This window comes from Apteryx mantelli, chromosome 22, assembly GCF_036417845.1.
Source record: "Apteryx mantelli isolate bAptMan1 chromosome 22, bAptMan1.hap1, whole genome shotgun sequence".
NCBI lineage: Eukaryota > Metazoa > Chordata > Aves > Apterygiformes > Apterygidae > Apteryx > Apteryx mantelli.
In genome coordinates, this window is record NC_089999.1 from 11,025,783 (window position 1) to 11,046,129 (window position 20,347).

The window sequence follows — 20,347 nt, forward strand, 5'->3', positions numbered from 1 at the left end:
CAATTTTAAAGTAGAACTCTGCATCCCCAGAAACATGTTTCACAGTGAAAGCAATCCTATAATGTTGCCTGTATAATTCCAACTCCAGTAATTACGTTCTGTTTATCTAAATAAAATTCATCCAGATGAAGTCTGTAACTTTAAGTTATTATCCTTAATGTTCTAAAATGTAGGGATTTTTCAGTGTTGCTTCCAAACAACTGCTGTGTTTCATTTCGGAGGTGGCTAGTGGAGTCCTGTTACTTTTGGAAGGATGCAGTGAGGTTTCCTTATTTGCAAATTGCATTGAGCCTCTTCTGCTGAAATCCATTATAAAAGCATGGAACAGTCTTCTCTGTAAGAATATTTTACAAGTGAAAAGAAAATTCCTTGGAATACTGACAGCTCTGCAAAAGCAAAGGAAGACTGGGACACACGGATTTTGTATATTCTGTTGATCATATGCCTTTGATTATCTGACAGCAAACTTCTGGGTTGTAGTATTCCTAAAGATTTAGATCCTCCTGTGCTGTTTGCATTAGTGTTTCTTCTAGATCTTACAGGGCGGGTTTGAAATCAACACTCTAAATGTTTCCTTACAGCCAAAGAAGCCAAAGGTCCCAGACAACCCTTTTCACGGCATTGTTTCCAAGTGCTTTGAGCCTCACCTTTATGTATATATTGAGTCCCAGGACAAGTGAGTAACCAGAATGCTCTTTTGGTTTTGTTTGCTTTCGAATGTGCATTACAGTGACATTGCCCTCGATTATGTATTCACGTTACAGAAAATGAATTTCTTGAAGTGCTCGTGGTTCAGGAAATTTAGAATGAGTGGAGCCTTCGCTCAGGCAAAAATATGAGTGTTCAGAGGGCTGTGGATGTTGGTTTTATCTGTAATTGCAAAGGCCTGCAGGAATGATGCCCACTGCCTTTCTGTGGAAGAGGCTTAGTGTTTCTGAAATTGCTTCTGCGTTCCCACTGCAGACACATGCCTTTCTTTCATCTCATGTCTTCCACAAATAGTAGGTTTGCTTTTTCTGTAAAATATACATGTGCCTTCTTGGCAGAGGAATTTCAAGATTTGCTTTATAGAAGCAAGGTCTTTGAGATCCTCAGATGAAAGCTGCTGTAGATAGATGAGTTGGCTGTAAGATAACATTCTGGTCATTCACAGATTGGAACATTGTCAGGGGGATTTGCATCCCTAGAATCCTTCTTCCTCTTCCTTTCTGACTTGCAGCAAAATACTTCAATGAACAGAGATTTCAGCTTGGATCTCTGAAATGTTTTTACAGTTCTCATCACGTTTTCTTGTGCACCTTGATTCCCACCAGGGTTTAAATAACATCTCTGTGATGACTGCAGTGCCAGTTGAGGAAGGAGATGGTTGAAAAATATTTAATACAGTCTTTTAGTACAGGCTACTGGCTGGAAACAAGGAAGAGGTGCCTGCCTCATGTAACTCATCTGTCCGTGCCCACCTATCTTCTGTGGACTTTCTGCATAGCAGTGGGCATCAATTGAGGCTCAGTGTCATGGTTTTGTCCTAACCCCAAGCTAGCCATCTTGAAGGGTTCCTGTGTCCCGTAAACTTTTTATGCTTAAAAAAATTTTAAAAATAAAGCCTTGCACAATGGTTTGTCACACTGGGGTTAGGTTCTGCTCTGCAGCATAACAAAGGGAAATGGATTTTTTCCTCCTTCTCAGCAAACTGAGCACTACCTTGTTTGAGTGTTTCTCCCCTTCTCACTGAGGGCCATTTTAATACCCATTTTGGTAATTCTATCCCACTGTGCTCCTAGCCCTTTCAGTGGGGTTTTCAGTGTTTTTTTTTTTTCCCTTTTCCTTTACGAGCCTGAGATGTTTTATATTAGCTTTATAGCCACAGACTGCAAAGGAGTTCAAAGAAAAACTGCCACAGTATTCCCCATGCTGCCCTCCTCTGCCAAAATTTGCTTTTCTTTGTCATTTTTCACTCTTTTTCCCCCTTTGAAATTTTGAGGAATCTGTGACTGATGTCTGAAAATGAGGAGTTGCTTAGATAGTTAACTGTTTATTTGGGCTTTGCCTAGAGAAAGTAGTGCGATAGTTTTGTTCATCATGGCTTTAGTCTGTGGCAGAAAGCAGCTTGGTCCTTTTCTCCTGGAAAATTGTTTCCATACTCGTTTAAAGGAACACAGTGCCAAAATCTGTAGCAGTTTAACAGGAGACACCTGAAAGAAAAGGTGCTGCTCTCCACCCCAAGCTGCAGCGTAAATACCAGATTTCTAAGCAGATTTCGTTTCTGTCCCTTTTGGGGATATGCGTGCTTAGCTGTTGCTCGCGGCCTGGCAGAGCACGAGGAGCGGGCGCTTGTGCGGTGAGCAGTTCTGCGGGAGCAGAGCAACAGCTCTGTTGGAGGTAGGTGTTGCCGGTGTGCGGAGCCACGTTTAAGTGTGCTAAAACGTGCGTTGATTGTTTGGGAAAACTGGCACGTTCTCTTTGCGGTGTGTGTTTGCGGCCCCTGGAGCAGAGGGGTTTCCGACATACCCAGTCAATGGATACAATCCTGCAAGTGGTCTGGACATCCCAACGCCATTCCCGTTCCCTGGTGCTACCTGATACCAGCTATTAACGTCACCACACTGACTGACTGACTGAGCACAGTGTGGAGTTGTCTAGGTGCTCTCTTGTGATTGCCAAAGATGCAGAAAAAGCGCTGAATAGGTTGAGGGAAAGAGAAAGGAGAAATAAAAGGATTTGAGAACCATAATAAAATTGTGTTCAATATGATTTCATTTCATATTTTCTCTTGGGTAGATATGGAGAGTTCTTGCTCCCAGCAGATATGCTGCTGTTAGGAAATAGCACATCTGCCCTGCCAGAGGATTTGCTTTCAGCTTTTTTGCAAAACCTATATGGAGAAATGTTATTTTCTGTAGCTCTCCTGCCTCCGTGTTTTGTCTTCCAGTAGCTTTTTCTGCCAGATTTTTGGAGCTCCCATTGTTCCAGGTTCTCAGCTTTGTTTTGCTAAAGCGCAATATTTGTGCCAATTGAAACCAGTGTGAAAGTTTCATTGGCATCAACTGAGGTGTGCAGTAATATATCTCAGTACCGTTAGTACACAATGGCCTAATGTTTCCTTTGTCTCCATCCCATGCTGAAATAAGAGCAGTGATCCTGGCTCGTGCAGGGCAGTTTGGCCAGGTTAGTATCAGAATAAGCAGGAAGCCATAGCACTGCTCTCCCAGCTATTTGGGACAGCTGCATCTGCTTGTGCATCCCAGTTGACAAGGCCTTGGCGGACTGGGGAAATGTAGATACATTTCGCTTTGCCTCAGAGAAGAGGAGAACATGTGGAATAAGCATAAAGAAACAAAAGCCATTGACATTCCTCACTGTGTCTTGAGACAGAATCAAAAAAAGTGGGGCTGGTGGATGCTAAGAAAGCCCCATTTTGTTGCACAGATGGAGCAAAGCACAGATGCAGAGGTGAAAATGCAGCTGTTTAATTTAGTGGGGCTTTTGACAAGGGGCGAGCCACGTCCGCTTTGCTTGAGAACCTGAAGGAATGCTACAGCTTGTGCCCCATGCGAGCCCTCCTTCCATCGCCATCTGTTTGGCTAATGCGCAGCTACGGTGGGAAGTGTAATTTGCTTCACTGTGGTCAACTACGATGAATGCCTCGGTTCAGCGTTCAATTGCCTGTGCCAGCGTAAAGATTTATCGCATCAGTTGAGCTGCCTGATGCTTTCACAGTTCTTGTAACAAAGCGGAGGAGCTGTGTCTATGTGTGGAATCGGAGCTACATAAAGTACTCAAAGCAGCACGTGGTGAGCATGAGAAAAGGGCTACTTGTCTTTGGAACAGCCTGTGAGCCTAGTTTAAGCCAACGTGCCTTGCTGAGCATTTATAAAGCTCTGGTTTTGCAAGGACAGACCAGTAGATTAGTTTGGCTCAGCAGAGCATCCACAGCAGGATTTCATCTCTTCTGGTGCTATAATCTGTAAATTTATCAGGGAAGGGCCGTGTTGCCTTTTCCACTGGGGCAGTGCTGTGGATCCTGAGGAGCAATGCAATGATAATGATTTTTCTCTTTCACAGGATGAACAGAAAGAGAGAACAGAAACTGGGAAAAAGTTGTTGTTGTCTGTTGTTTTTCCCTATAATTGGCAGTGGTAAGCGAGAATGTGCTAAAGGATCTTAACCACCATCAGTGCTGGTGATAAGGTTGTACCCATCCCCGGAGATCCGGCACAGTCTCTTTGGGCGAGTTCTCGTGCTGTGCTGTGTGCCCTGTGAACTGGCTTAGGATTAAAAGAACATTAAGCTGAAACTCTTTGACTGGCTTTTTAAGAAGGGTTTTCATTTCTTTGGACAGCATTGCTGTCTTGTCAAGTCAGTTCCCAAAAGATAATGATAATAAAAAATCAACTGCAAAGGAAAGCATCTTGTTTAAAACTGGTAGCTCAGTTCCTCATGGGAGTTACAGTTCAGGTCCTTTCTTTCCCCGTTCTCCTTCTAAGGATTTGGCTTTCTGCACAGATAACAGCACAGCTCAGCGCAGCCAGAGGCTTAGATGCTGCAGCCCTCAGCCAGAAGAGGGGCGAAGGCTGTGCTGTGGGCAGGGAAGCTGAGGGAAGTGAAGCCAAAACTGTAGTGGAAGTGGGAGTATAAAATGCATGAACTTGGCAACTACTCTAGGTCAGTAGAGCGCCATTCGGTCATCTGAAATGTCTATATATTCCTCAAAAGCTAACCTTCCTTGTGGAGGAATGTATGTATTTGTGTGTATGCGGGGAGGGGGTTTATTGCTGTAATTTAATTCATCTGGCAAAGACTACTACACTTAGCTAAGCTCCAGTGTCAGGAGGGCTGTTCTTGGTTCCCGACACGATGTGCTGTCTCTGGAGGAGTAGGGCTGAAGGAACTCCCTGAGATCAGAGGACTTGTTTGGTTCTGTATTGATCGTTCTGGCCTTCTGCCAAGCTAAAAAGCCTTTCTGTCTTGATGAAATGGTAGAGTGAAGTTTATTGTTGCCTGAAGACCAAAATATTTGAGTAAAGACCAGGTTATAATGGATTGCTGGAGACAATAGTATGGCTTTTTGTGCTTTAAAAAGAGTTTAAGTCGGAAGTGCACTTTGTGCTCATGCTAAATAAAGCTTCTTTAAAGGATGTGTGAAGTTGTGCAAAACCAGGTGGTATCCAAATGGGACCAAGAAAGGCAAATGGCACACCGTTTCGAGCACATCCCTTTTAAAGGCATATTCCCCAAGGCCTGCTCTCAAGGCAGCTGATATGAGAAGTCCAACTGTGACTTTTGCTGGTGCCAGGAATGAAACTTGAGCATAAGCTTTATGCACTTTCATCATGTGCTGAACCCAGTCCTGGCAGACTTTGCAAGCTTTTATATGTGGCTGGAGAACAGACTGAAGCTGCCACTAAAACTCTGAGTACAAAAGGTCGTTTACTCATCAGCCCAGTCTTCGTTATTGTACGCGGTTTGTGCTGAGGAGGTGGAGATAAGAAAGGGCTGCAATACCAAACTGCGAAAATCGGAATGTGTTTATTAGTGTCACAAGACAGGGCATCTGGTTTTAAGCAGTATTCTCTCTCTTACCTCCTTTTCCTCTCCAGTGTACTAAAATATCTTTCCCTTCTTTCCTTGCATTAGAAATCTCGGCGAACTGATTGACAGGTTTGTGGCTGACTTCAAGGCTCAAGGTCCTCCCAAGCCCAACGTGGACGAAGGAGGAGCCGTCCTGCCCAGCTGTGCCGACCTCTTTGTTTATTACAAGAAGTGCATGGTGCAGTGCTCGCAGCTCAGCACAGGCGAGCCGATGATAGCCCTGACCACCATATTCCAGAAGTACCTTCGGGAATATGCCTGGAAAATTCTGTCTGGAAACCTGCCCAAGTGAGTTTAGCTTCCCAAATGCTGCAGCACAGTCTGAGACATTCCAGTAAGGAGCAGATGCTTTATAAAGCTAATTAACAAATATATACTTGTGAACATTTATGTTTCACTGTCACAGAAACCACATAGCAGCAATATGTCTACATTTTCTTCAGGTTTTTCTCAAAAGTTCAGTTTGTTGCACTGAGAAACAGCAAGAGACCAAATGGACAGCCATAACACTTTTTTTATCAAGGGCCCCTGGAAATTAGCTTCATATTCTGTCTTGATTAACAGTCATATTTCCAGTTTCTTAAAATTCCTTTTAAAATGCCAGCCCAAGTCTCTTCAGAGAGATCCAACTTTCAGAATTGCACATACTCTGCTAGTAGGGTAACATTCATACTGTGATTCTCAGCTGCCTGGTGTTATGAGCTCAAAATTATACATATATATAAAATAATTTATAATAAAGATCATTTATTTATGTGGTGCTAAAGTGCTTACCTGTAACTGCTTCTGCTCTGAAAAATTTGATATACATACAAATAAAATACATAAGTGTAAATCAAGAGAAAATAAAGGAAGTCATTATGGGGTTACACTAAAATAGGTAAGGGTATTTGTTTCACTTGTAAACCTGGGAGCAGCAGAATGAATTTCTGAAACTAGTAAAATCTTTTGCAGATGGAAGGGGAGAGGGTTACATCCAGAGAAGTGGAAAGATAAATTTAATGTGTGTTCTCCATCAGACCTCAGTTGCATTCTTTGTACACATTTTTTTGTGTGCTCCATTTTTGCCATCCAAGATAAATATCACTGTCCTATTTTTTTAATGGATTTGGATTATAAAGAGTTGAGAGGTAGGGAATTTCCTGACTCTAAGCTGTTCTGATTCTTTCTTTGTTGCTATACAGCAGTTAATCACTTGAACGCAGTGGAAAGAAGCCACATCTCCTGTAATTTATTGTGTTGATATCATCAGCTTTTAAAATGGGTTACCAAAGTTTCAAATGTGTTTTGACATCTCTTTAGTATTGAGAAGATAACTACAACAAGCTGCATGATAGTCACTGAGATCTTTCTGTAGTCTTTCATTAGATTTTGAGTTACTGACAGTCAAGGTGAATTTAGCTGGGAAAGCTGTATTAAGCTTAGTTCTAATCGAATGTGTTGCGAAAGGATGAATTCTCCTTTGCCTGAAGAGTTGCTATCAAGTTATGTTTGTCTTCTAAAAGATGTTTTCTATCCAAAATAGTTATGGTTTTGATGCAGAAACGATTGCAAGACATTCCCTGGCCTGTGTTACACAGGGCGTTGGACTTTGTGATCTTAAGGGCCTTTTTTGGCATTGAAATCCTGTAGTGATTTTGCAATATGTGTTACTGTGTATGCCTGAGAGCCTCACAGGTTTTGGTTTTTTTTCCAGGACAACTAGCAGCAGTGGTGGGCTCACCATCACTAGCCTGCTGAAAGAAAAGGAAGGCTCTGAAGTGGCAAAGTTTACTTTCGAAGAACTTTGTCTCATTTGCAGCATCCTTAGCACTGCAGAGTACTGCTTGGCAACCACCCAGCAGGTGAGCTTTCCTCTGCAACCCCTCTGAGATGGCACTGGCAGCTGTCCCTGGTCTCTCAAGAGATGAAGTGCTGCTCCCTCTTCAGGGGTAGGCTGCTGTGGAGAGGGGAAGAGTCAGAAAAACTAAAATGTATGTGGTAGTGTCTGCTCTGCATAGTGTCCTGCTGATTATGGAGCTCTACATAATTAAATCTATTTTTCAAAGAAAGAAAAGTATTGATTTTTGCTGTTTCTCCCTGGGAAAACTCGTATGATTATAATCCTGCTTTGCATCCTCAGCTTTGCATGGCATCTGTTTATACTTGTTACATAATTTCTCTTAATGGAATGAAAAGAAAAAAAAAAAAAAGAAAAGCTCTGCTTGTGGTTTATGATCTGCTTTTTATAAGAACAAGAACAAGGCTAATTCAGTGTATGATCAGGAAAATGCTCACATCAAGTATTGGGGCAAGGCAGAATGAGGAGACAAGATATTTATGCTGATAGGCTTTGCAGCCACAGTGCTTCTTATATTCAGGTGCTTTCAGAATGCCGTAGATCAGTAGATGAGCTGTGACGTTTGGCCTGATCCAGGCCTCTCCATCACTAGAACTGGTGATCCTCCTTCTCTGCACTTTGGGTGCAGACAGCGTATTGGAAGACATCTTTGTTAGTGGGACTGATGCCAGGGTTAAGTTAGTACTGATGTTATACTAGAGTTGCCTATATAATCTTGGAGGTTAACTTCTTTGAGGACACCATCATTGGCCATCCTGGGAGACCAATATGTCCAACAAGGAGAGATTTCTGTTTCCATTGTTCACTGATGCAGTTTTGGATATGTTCTGGGTACAGTTTAGAAACTGATTTTTCCAGGATGTAAGTTTTCAAGAATGGTCATTTCAGGTAAGAAATCTGATCTTTTTATTGCTTGTTTTGTTTCCTAACAGTTGGAAGAGAAACTCAAAGAAAAAGTGGATGCAAGTCTAATGGAAAGAATCAACCTGACAGGAGAGATGGACACTTTCAGCATGTATGTCCAACAGATGCATCATCCCACAATATGCCTAACATCCTAGTTTGTCAGCCAGATAATGCTGGAGTAGTACAAGCACAAAATCCCAGCGTTGTAGGACCCAGCCAGCAAGCGTCAGGATATGCAGTCTAGCATAGGCATTTCCCTGGTGAAGGAATGGTCATTCCTTGGCTAGTCCAAGAGCAGCAGTAGTACAGACTTCAGATGTAGTTGCTCCCCATCGTCCTAGCCAAAGGAACAGGAGCACTGGAAAGAGGAAAGGAAATAGTGAGTTTCCATTTGAAACATCATTTGCATCTTGGCAGCTCTGTGAGGTGGCTGTTACATTTCAAGAAAGGAAGCTATTTCAGTACATTCCTTCCTGCTTTAACTTCCCACTGTTAATCAGCAGCCTTGTCAGTGTGATCAAACCCCATTTCAGATGACATAAAAGATTGACCCAGTCTTATATTTGGGGATTATAATTGAGAGAAGATTATCATTCATTAAAATAACTTCTCATGTAACCATGCTAAAAATACTCTCCTCTAACATCTTCCCCTCTCCGCTGCTGACAAACAGATTAAATATTTTCTGAGAGAAGGAAATAGAGACAAAAAATAATTAGTTGTTTTGCCTCATGTCAGGCAAAAAAAAGCCCGTAGTGAAGCTGGGAAAGTAATTCAAATCACCATCTCTCATTCTCCCTAAAACTAAAATTCAGCACAGATAGCAGTAAGACTTTTTCAGAAGACTTCCTTCCTGTGATTCCTCCTCTCTTGCTCCACTGGGCAGGATCCCACTGAATCTCTATCCAGATTTTTCATATGGGCTCAGGCTCCACTCCAGTCTGCACAGACTCCCTTTCCTTTAGGTATTTCTCAGACCTTTTTAAGAAGAGTGAATCCCTGATTGAAAGCTATGGTTGCTGGGTCCACTAAGCCAAAAAAAGCAAGGTAACTGGGGAGTAGGAGTAAAATTTGCCATGTGGTAGGATTTTCCTGACGTGGACAAGTTGAGGGCAAATTTTGCCTTTTCTCATGACCTGTCCATGAAAAGCCATTGCTGCTCAGGTTCCTCAGTGGCTGCCTCACAAGGTGCTTTGTTGTAGGTAGCTAATATGACATGTTTTGGAAATTGTTTTAATGTATAGTTTATGTTTGCAGTTTGGGATAGCTTTAAAGTTAAACCTTCAAGCCTGATGTATCTTGTAACAAAGACTTTTTAATTGACTTTCAGTCTGTTCCAGAATAGCATTTTGTCCAGTCTTCTGTCAGTGTAAGTCATAGCTATAAACCTCTCTTTGGCATTCGCTCATTGAACATCAAACAAGTTGTTTCTTCTGGGATTTGATTTCTTGTTAGGCAAAGTCATAAAGAAAGTGATAAAATGTTGCTGCTTACACACCCTGGAAAGCCTTTCTTCCTTCACAAAAAGGAGGAGGTTGCAGAACTAACAGCAATGCCTATAGAGCAATTGACTGGAGAGGTTTTTACAGCCAGGGTAGCTAACCATTTTCTTTAGAAAATGTGGGAAAGATAGTGGGCTGCTCTTGAAGTTCAACAGAAGGAAAATTAATATGTGAATCCAGAAATCCATGAGTTCAGAGATCCCTTGAAGGCCTGAAGTACAAAACTTACTAGGTTCTCTGTTAGAACCCATTCTGCTCATTTATTGCCTTGTCTTCCCTATCTGTAAAATTCTGTATGTCTGTCAGGAATTGTATGGGGATTCATTAACTGCAGCTACCACATCATTAGATGCTGCCTGGGGCAAAAGTTTCAAATGGCTCCTAGCATGACCAGGAGCCAAGTTTTCTTGGCACATCATGATGCTTTACATTTGCGACACACCTCTTGCCGCACTGTTACGCCTATAAAGTAGGTGTGTTTATTCTCAAGTGTAGACAAAGAGATTTTTCTCCCTACTTGCCTGTGCTTGGTGACCCAGCCTCAGACAGACTTCTGACATGTGGAAACTAGTCATGAAGTCACTTGCCTTCCGTTAAATGGGTTGTGTGTTCATTTTGGTGCTAAGCCACAATTCTTTCCTACAACTCACTGACAGCAGATACCCTGTAGGAGTCAGCTGTGCCCAAAAGACCAGTTATTTCAGTCTGGCTCCCTTGGCATTGCTTGAGTTGGGGAATCCCCCAAGAAAGTAAATCCTCTGATGCCCAGCAGATGCAGAGGCACTGGCACAAATGGTCGCAGGTGTTTTTGTCTCAGTGCAAGTTTCAGATCATGTAACTTGAAGCCAGCGATCACTTCTTACTTCTTCTCCAATATTAATTTTTCCAACTTGTCCAACATTTGTCCAACATTTTGGACAAGTTTGCCCTTGTAACAGACAAAGTAATTGCTCTAAAGAACTGGTCTCTTATTTAGCATCCTGTTCCAGTCTTTATGTGCTGAAGTGCTAAGAAAAGGAATAGACAACCTCCGTGAGTTGTAGCGAAGAAGAACACCCAGGCTTCCCAGCAGCAAAGTTGTGGGTGGGTGATTCCATACCTCATTGAGGAGGTGGATGCTTAAAAATATTTAAAGGGAATATTTTTAACAGTGAACTCCAGAGTGGTAACCAGAACTTCATGAAGAAGAGGAGGGGGAGGAAAGATGGTTTGAAGGAACCACTGGTCAGATTTTGTATAGGTGCTACGATTCTCACCTGTGCTAGTGTCATTAGAAAGACCAAAATTAAAATACAATTCTTGCATGCATGATCACAAAGTTGTAAACAGGCATCTGTGGCAGATTTAAAGTTTATGCTGACTTTAAAAACTGTACTTGCATTGTGCAACACTCATTTGATTATTGCTTCCTAGCAGAAATTGTCTCTAATGCTAGTACTGGGTTATGTACCCACAAGGGTGATCTGAGCTGCCAAAGATAGTGTTTCTCAACTTGTTTTAGGATCAGTTGCAGGTGTAGGCCCATCATTGTATTCTAAATCTTATATAGTAGGATCAAATATGTCTCTAAGCTATATTATGCTGTTTAAAAAAAAAAAAAAAAAAGGAAAAAGGTCTTTGACTAATGTGCCCTTCAGTCTGGTACGTCTCCAGGAAACAAAAACAATGGATGGCTGCAATCCTAGACATAGTATAAATAAGACATCTGCCTTGATCATCTCAAATGGGAGACAGGCATTCAGAACTCAATACAGATGTGCTTTTTTAATCCTCTTTGCAAGTTTCTATGAGTAGCAGAACATTGACTGTGAATGAGTGGAGAGACTATTCAATTTTATTTTTGTGCAGACTGAATTAAATTTGAAGTAGAAGCCCAACCTGGCTCAGTACTAGGGAGTTCTTCTCTTCCTGATGCAGGGTGGGTTGCCCAGTCTGACATGTTTGCTCCCCAGCCCCTTCTGTTTGTCAAAGCAGAGAAAGGTCAACTATAGAAATGCTGTCTCTACGTTAAACCACGTTGCGTCGCTCCCTGAAGAACAGCATGCAGAATTTCCTGGATTCTTCTCAGTACAAGTTTTAATCTATGTGTGTATTCACAGCGCAATGCTAATGTAATCTAGTAGATGATTTTCCTCCTTGGCAGTCAAATAAACCAGCTCCTGCACTGTGTTGCTGAGTGTTGTGAAACTTGTGCTTGATTTTTTGCAGTGTGATCTCCAACAGCATACAGCTGTTAGTGCAGGACCTGGATGCAGCCTGTGACCCTGCCCTGACTGCTATGAGCAAGGTAGGGATCACATTTGTTTTGGGAGTAGGTAGCTTTAAGATGCATCATGTAGTTTTTGTTTGCTCTAATTACATGATTTCACTCTTTACATATCCTTTACGCTGTCCTGAGACTTGGCCATGTATTGATTGCTTCTTCTTGCTACTCAGAGCAGCAGTTGCTGTAGTTATAAATACATTCTTCAATCCAAAACGCCTGTAATTCAGGTTAGAGCTTTCATTCATTTGCAGCTCACTGGAACACAGACAATATAATGCTTTCTGTGAGTATCCATCTCAGGTTTTCTCTTTCTGCTGTTACAGTGGGAGTCTTCAGGATTGTGAATATTTTCATGAGCATGAAATTTCAAATACATCTTCTCATTTGCTATGCTCTTCATATTCTTTGGTGAGGAGTTTTACTAGCCTAATTGCTTGTGGCTCTTAAATGAAGGTACTCAAAGGGTAATACAGAATTGGGATTGAGCCCTGTTGCTCCTGTGATCCTCTCGAGGACATATGGAGCCGTTCCTAGAGAGGCCCATGTGATTAGTGCTTAAGGATTTTGTTGCAGTTATGCTGCTAGCTTTTGTACATTTGAAACTCAGAGCTGTGTTTTCTTGCCAAAGTATTGTGAAAACCCAGACTGCTTTAGACAGAGGTGAAGACAGCAAAAGTGGATTGAACTATTTTTTTTAATTAGAAATATTAAACATGGATCTCCATTTTTGTAGGATCAACATACTGTCTAGCTGCCATGAATTTTAATAGCTTTCTGCTTTATGATATATTCCAGCTGTAACTAGCCACCACCCCCAGCTAGTACTTGAAGTGGAATGCAGCTGGTAATCGAGCTTGTACATGTCCCAAATGGAAAGACGCTTTTTTTCTCCCAGTATAACAACACCATTAGGAAGGGCTCAGCACTTCAGGTGTCGCTTGTGTGCTGTGACAGTTCCTTAGATCTCCTCCTGAACCTACCTCACACAGTAACACTTGAATCACTTAGCTCTAACTGTTTATACTCGAGTAAACCACAGCCTCAGAAAGCAGCAGCTGGTAGACCATTTATTTTTGTCTTTGGAAGACCAGTAAAATGCAGCCCATGTGATGGGACTGATGAGATATAAACAAGTTAAGTGCTATGAAATTAGCTAAATAAATACTTGTCATTTCTGCACATATTCTACTATTCACATCAGACAGAGTTGCTTTTATATGATTTTTAACTAGATCTGGGTTTGGTGCAAGAGTTACTTTTGCCTTGCCCTCCTCCTTCCTTTCCTTCAGGGCTTATTTATTACTCTGCCAGTTGAATAAGAAATGCATATAATTATTTAAATGCACAGTTAGAATTTGGAAGGATTTGGAAGGATTGTAAAATTTCAGTCTATATTCAAGGGGTGAAGACTGTACGGCTAATCCATTCCAGTTTTCCTGTAATGCGAATGCATGCCTGTCTCAAGGCCACTACTCCATTAGGGCTCTTCCTTTGTTTAGCTTCTTTTCATTTACTTCACTCTGATGTCCTCCAAGATTGAACATTCCCAGTCCTTTGTTTGAAATCTGACTTTTGTTTTCCTGCAAAAATGTTTGGTAACTATAGAGGTAAATTAAGAAATACTTAAACCTCTAAAGCTGCTTTGGCTTCAGGCCACTTTGAGAGATTTAACATGGAAAATGGCACCATGGATATTGTTTTCAGCTGGGAATGGTGCTCAGTTTTGCAGATTCTTTACCTTGTCTGTTCTGGAAGAAATGGTAAATAATGAGAAGGCTCCATTTTACCAGATTTGTAGGTGATAATCTTTATTCAGTAAACAGTTAACTGTCAGTAAGTGTATCTGGCTACTATGAGACATAACTTGTATTTTCGGATACCTTTTCCTGGTGCTTCAATTTTAGAGATGGGGTACTTAAAGCAAGGGCATGCCCACCAGGTGCTCACAGCCTGATTTGGGTAAAAATGGTGCTGTAATGACAAGACGAAGAGCAGGAATATTTGGGAACATTTTGGGGAAACTAGATGAGCTAGCTGAGGAGGCAGCTTTGTGGAAGAAGGGGACTGCGACCTGTTTACAGTCTGAAGTGACTGTTGAAAAAATGCTGGAAGGGGCCTTTGGAGAGTTGCACACAACTTCTCACGAATCCCGAGTGTGAAGGGAGCATCTCGGACAGGTTTGGAAGATCCAGTGTGTGCTGCAGAGCTGGGCCTGAGCCATGTGGTTGGAGCTAAAGTGCTACAGGTGTACAGGGAATCATATCACTGTGTGGATGTAGAATGATTAAACTTGGCTCTAGGACTGGGAGCTGTGACATGGGATTGGAGAGAAATTTGCCCTAAGCTCCTGTTGTCATATTCTGATATTCTGCATTTGAAAAATCGCATATGAGCATGCAGGTGTGTTGCTCTCACTGCCTGTCACCCCCAGGTCTGAGCGAAGAGGTTTGCTGTTGTCACTTGCTGATAGTGGTGGTTTGCCTTCTTGTTTCGATTATGTTTTTCACTATCAGAGCTGTGCCTGAAATAAATGTGGCCTCCCAGAGAGGGAGGGCTCTGAATTCTCCTGGAGCTATCGGTGGTGCAAACAGGTGTAGTTTGTCCCCAGGACAGAGCCTGCAACAGTGGTAGCTGCGAGGGGCCCTGTCCTCTGCTGTTCTGCAGGACTCGGTGGCTCATGGTGGTAAGTTCATGAACACCATCACACGAAGAACTGGCGCGTAGAGAATTTCCTGCCAGTGACCTGGCCACCGGCGTGGTGCACATGCCCACCTTGATTCCTGGGCACTGCGGCCACGGCTAATGAAGCGGTGCCTGGCAGTCTTAGCAGTTGCAGATGTTCAGGGGTGCCTCTGGAGGGCTAAAGGTAAGGTGGAGCAGCTGCTGAGGAAATTTGGATGCTGACAGTGATAGTATTTAATGCATGACTGACCAGCTGTGCTCTACATGTTATCTGCAAAGTGAGAGACCTGTTGTCTTTGGGAGCAGACCCTGGCCATCGGTGGAAAATTCTTCCATAACAAGTAGAGACCTAGAGCCAGGGAGAACGAGGATTGCCATGTGTGCTCATGTGGGTGCCACACATGGAAATTTTAATGAGGAATCACTTGCTAGTGTACGTTATTTTTTGTGGATAACAAAGTACTGTGGACATGCGCTACTGATATATAGCGAGGATTTAAACAGCCTGTTGTGCTTTCTTTTTAATTGTTGGGATGAAGAAACCGCTTATCTGCAGTGGGTGCTTTGGGTCCAGTTAAGTTTATGGATTGCGCTGCGTAAGGTTTGATTTATTTGCTGAATTAAATGTCAATTTATGTGTAATGCTCTGTGCTTGTAAGGAGGGGCTGGGGATATTTTAGTGACTCATGTCATTTGCTTGCTGCTTTTTTGTTTTGCTAAAACCTTTTGGCACGGCTGCCATTTCCCATTTCCTTGCAATTGAGCGGACAACAGCAAGCGCTTAAACACAGCTTTAATAATCTCTCCGATGCATGCAAGGAAAACCCTGAGAGCAAAGCCCTGGGAGCAGCCAGCTGCTAATTGAAAGTCAGCGTGAGTGTTTTGAGCTTTCACACAAGGTGCAGTGTGCAACAGAGTGCAACGAAAGCCCCTGTCGGAAAACAACAGAGGCGGTTTCAAAGGCAGCGATATCTGCTGCCGGCAGCACCCTTCTGGCCTTCCTTCCCCCTCCTGCCCCTTCCCGTGCGTGTGGCACGGGGTCAAGGGGGAAGGAGCCGGTGCTCCCCGAGCCCTGGAGCACCAAACCACCCCGTTCTGCTGGGGGCTTCTCTCTTGTCCTCCCCTTTTTAAGCAAGTGCCCTCAACCCTTGAGGATCGTGTGTTTTTGCTGCGGAAAAACCAGCTCTGAAGGTAGCACCAGGTCTGCAAACCCAGTCGCCTGTCCTCGCAAGGCGGCCGCGGGTGCTCGGCGGCCGCTCTCCCCACGTGCCGCGTTTCCCGCTGAGCAGGAGGCTGCAGCGCTCCTGGCCTTTGGGCTAACGTTCAGCCTGTGTATATGAACTATGTGGGTATCCCAAGAAAAACATAGGAGGGGGGAAAAAAGAGGAATAAATTTAAAACGACAGGAACAAAGCTTTACCAGAAGAGTCAGGCTCATATTTCTTCTGATGACTTTTCAGTATGTGTACTATTTCTTTCATTGCAGCTACTGATTTTTTTTTTTTTTTTTTTTCTGGTGAAACACACCCACATACACACAAAGCACTATTTTTACTGTTCATGCTTTCAAAGTTTGCTTGTAAAGTATTGCTTTTGGAATGAAGACCAAATGAATGAAGAACAAAATGAAAAAGCTACTGTTTTATTGTTGTTGTAATAATTCAAGTCAGCAGCCCCTTCCCGCTTTTTGGCCACCCCCTGTCGACTGGCACCGTCCGTTCGCTTAGGATTGCTGTCAGTCGAGAACGGCCAGGGCTGGGGTGCGTGAGTGTGCGTCAGGGAGAGACGGGTGCACAGTGTGTTTTGGGGATGCGACAATTGCCAAGAGCAATAGAAAGTAGTTGTTGTCTTTTGAGCAATCTTCCAAATCAAAGCAAGACAGAATTAAAGTGTGTAGAGGAGCTATTGAGTGAAATATCCCTTCTAATTATCCACTTAATGAGATGAGCGTTTTGGGTGTTTGGGGGTTTTTTTGTTTTTTTTTTAATGAGAACAGCTTTGCTAGGACATGTGCAGACTCTGTCAGATACTGGGTTTTGTAGAGAATTTGGCTCTTCTTGCCTATTAAGTCACTTGTGCTGCGTTCTGTTTGGATGGGATTGAATCAGCCAGGTTGCAGGGGACAAAGTAGCTGTAATTAAATTAAAAACAAGAATAAAAAACTTTACGTACAAAATCCAGAACTTGAGAAAAGAAGTTTGAGGGCAAACGTCCCCTCAAAGGAAAGCTCATCTCTTTCTGAATGTGCCCGCTTTTCCCTCCTGATTTTCTTACTTGTTTTACTCCTGGTTCATCTCCAGCGTGAGGAACCGCAGCCCTAACCAGTTACAGGGGGCACCTCGCGGAGCCGAGTCACCCGCTGCATCGTCTCTGGATAGCAGCAGTGCTCAGCAGCACGTTTCTGGATGCTCCTGTTCCTCAGTGACAGATTAGATACATGTTTGCCAGGGACATCAAGATCTTGCCCAATTGCCTCTTTTTCAAATGACTTATAATGTGTACTTGTTACGTACTTCAAATAAGGCTCAGAAAAAGTCAGGGGAGTCACGTATCTGGCTAATAGGGGTTATTCTGTAGCATTTCTGCTGATTTTAGATTAAAAACAAAATCAGAGATTGAGTAATTCTTCAGTTTTCTATATTTTTTTGCACGTATATTTGGGATGAACTGAAGTTTGTGTCCTAGATTGTACACCAGAAGTGTTTTCAGTGTCAGCTACACTGGTGTAGAGTGTTTTGACTTTAAGGTTATTTCTACCTCTTCCATCTGTCATCAGTCTCACCAGTATTAATGGCTTGGCTGCCATACAGGAATCCAGACTTTGCAAGCTTGCAGTTATTTTCTCAAATGCCTGTAATCAGGATTTATATGGGCACTTCATCCCAGAAAACTGGGAAAGGTTAAATATTAAGGCAGTCTGGGATGCCCCGAGAGCTTTTTTGATCCTCATGTTCCCCATTTGTGTAGCTCACCATGGTCACAATCTCTCTGTGCTTTGATGCAGAAAGGGCCATTTGGGGTTTTCTTTCTTTGTATCTTGTCTGCTTTTGCCGGGTACCCATGGTGCTATGGGGGAGAAAAGCTTGGAGGTTCTCGGAAGGGTTTTGCTTGGTAAAGTGACGAAAAATGTGGCCTTGATAGCAGGGAACCGCACAGATAGCTTCTTGATGATTCCCTAGAGAGCCTTTGACAGGAAGCTTGTACAGGTTTTCTCATATGTTTTACTTGAATCCTGATGAGTTAAACAGTCTTTTCATTGTTTTTTTCCCCTTTGTGCAGATGCAGTGGCAGAATGTGGAACATGTCGGTGACCAGAGTCCTTATGTCACCTCGGTAATTCTTCACATTAAACAGAACGTCCCCATCATCCGTGACAACCTGGCCTCCACAAGAAAGTACTTCACTCAGTTCTGTATTAAATTTGCAAAGTAAGTTACCAATTTGGCACAGAATTTCTCTAGTTCTCGCTCGTCTGTTTGTACGTGATAATCTATTTGCCTTCTAGCATGCTGCATCAGTGGCTCTCGATCTCTGGATCAAGACCCTCCCGTCCAGGGAGAGCACAGAAGGAGGTGGGGTAGGGCAGCAAACACCAGCAGCTGCTGGCAAGGTTGAAAGATGCTTCCATTCCTTGTCTCAAGTTTCCTGCTGAGGCAGATTTTCTCAGACGTTTGTATTGGTTGGTTTCTTCTTGCATGCCTAAACCATCTCATAAAATATTTTGATGATTGCTGTCTACTGTTTGCCAAGTACAGAAGGTTTTGGACCTTGGGCATATTAAAAAGGCTTTTAACATCTGAGCGTGGAGGGCTGTTACTGAAGAGCTGACAGATGACTCTTGTTATGGGAACCTACTTCCTTTCTCTGATACAAGGCTGTGATGCTTTCAAGCCCAGAGAACTTTGATGCATCATTTGCCTCAAAATAACTTTGATAATAACTAGAGGACTAAAAGGAGGGCACGTGTGATGGGTAGATGCTAAGTTCACAGTCTGAAAGCTGCTTTTCTGTGCAAAAATAGTTCAGTAAGGAATGGAAATATACTTCAAGATTTAGGGAGATGTTCCAAGTGTCTTCCTGGCATGACACTTAATGTTGGGCCGCATGAAAGGACCTGGAAGATTAGGCAGAAATTGCTGTTGCCTTTGGTTTCAGGGTTGAGAGCACAGCTCTCTAGCATCTCTTGGAAATCCAAGCTTTGAAGCCATGTGTCCAAAACTAAAATTCAGTTCTTTGGGGAGATACTTTGAACTCTTCCTTGCTCACCGGTGGCCAGTTGAACTCTGCATGCCAGTGCCCCAAGAAAAAGCCACTGTGGGATAGTGGCCTGGCCAGTTGCAGCTGCTGCTTTTGGGGTAGCACATTGCTATCCTGGTAGAGATGTGGGAGCAGTACTATACCCATCACTTGTCACTCTTTAAAATACCTTAACGTTCTATTCATCTCTGATAAGCTAATTATTCTGAAATAAACTGTATGGCCTGGCAGTTACTGTGTGGATTTGAGACTGGAGCTTCAGTTCCTACTTAGCAGCAAAAGATGTAGTAGGCTCTCTTGAGAACCATTAGCTTTTGCACAGGGTGGATGGCCAGAGAGTTTCGTTCCCCTTTCTTTCTCTGGGTACTCATTAGTTTGCATTAAGAAGCAGTTACTGATAAATCATATTATGACATTGCCCATAATCACTGTTTGAAATGCTGTCTCAGTGAAGATTTATTGCACGTAAGCCTCCTATGTGGTTATGATTGAATTTTATATTGCTAACATGGTGATAAATAAAAAACCATTTACTCAGCTGTTCACAGCACACTCTTAATACCTCGGCTTAGTTGCCTCCCTTTTAACTTTATTGCTAAGCTCATACCAAGTAAAATCTGGATAAAATACCCGGCTCTCACATTTGAGAGAAGTTCACGTCTGAACTGAGTGCCTGCATCAGATCTCCTTCCATAGAAAACCACAGAAACCTGCAAAACTACCACTCTACTTTAAAAACTTCTTAATACAAGTACAAGCCTGATCTAAAATGCATTAAAGTTAAGACACAGTCCTGAATTCACTGAGCCGTACATCAGGCATGGAAGTGAAAATTCGGTTCCTTGCGTGCCCCTGAAGACAGCGTTTTTGCCAGATTATATTTGGAGTCCTGCTGTACGACTTGGTTTTAAGGAGAACTAGCACAGTGGGTAAGACACAGACATTTGTGGTTTTGAAACTTTTTGAATTCTTAGGGAATATGCTGGCCTGTCTAATAAATATCTAGCCTTTTGTGTGCTACACAGCACTGAAAATCCTTTTAACAGGCGTAGCGTTTTTCTGTGTGTTAATGCCTGTATCTTTTTGCACTGCCAGCCACTTCTTAACTCTAATGGATTGTACAAAGGGCTAGTGTTGAGTTACAGGACCACAGGGGAGAAGGCATGTGAAGTCACTAAATTTAAAACCAATGGATCTGAGCCGAATCTGGAAGAAGAAAAATTGCCCTCAGAAATTATATCAAACCTCTAATCTAATCTGTCATCTTTTCTTTGTTTTGACCAACCCTCGCTCCCTTGAAATCGC

At 42.7% G+C, this 20,347-nt stretch overlaps 1 protein-coding gene across 2 annotated transcripts in view; it reads left to right on the forward strand.

The window, feature by feature from the left end:
- VPS53 (VPS53 subunit of GARP complex) overlaps window positions 1-20,347 on the forward strand; it is a 70,621-nt gene that overhangs the window by 36,428 nt on the left and 13,846 nt on the right. For both annotated transcript variants that reach the window (XR_010886229.1, XM_067309857.1), the window contains exons 13-18: window positions 582-676; window positions 5,635-5,877; window positions 7,286-7,433; window positions 8,362-8,444; window positions 12,046-12,124; window positions 18,065-18,213. Coding sequence is in view for 1 of the 2 variants with exons in the window: in XM_067309857.1 (XP_067165958.1) it covers window positions 582-676; window positions 5,635-5,877; window positions 7,286-7,433; window positions 8,362-8,444; window positions 12,046-12,124; window positions 18,065-18,213 (797 nt within the window). In the remaining variant the exon portion in view is untranslated. The remainder of the gene's footprint in view (window positions 1-581; window positions 677-5,634; window positions 5,878-7,285; window positions 7,434-8,361; window positions 8,445-12,045; window positions 12,125-18,064; window positions 18,214-20,347) is intronic.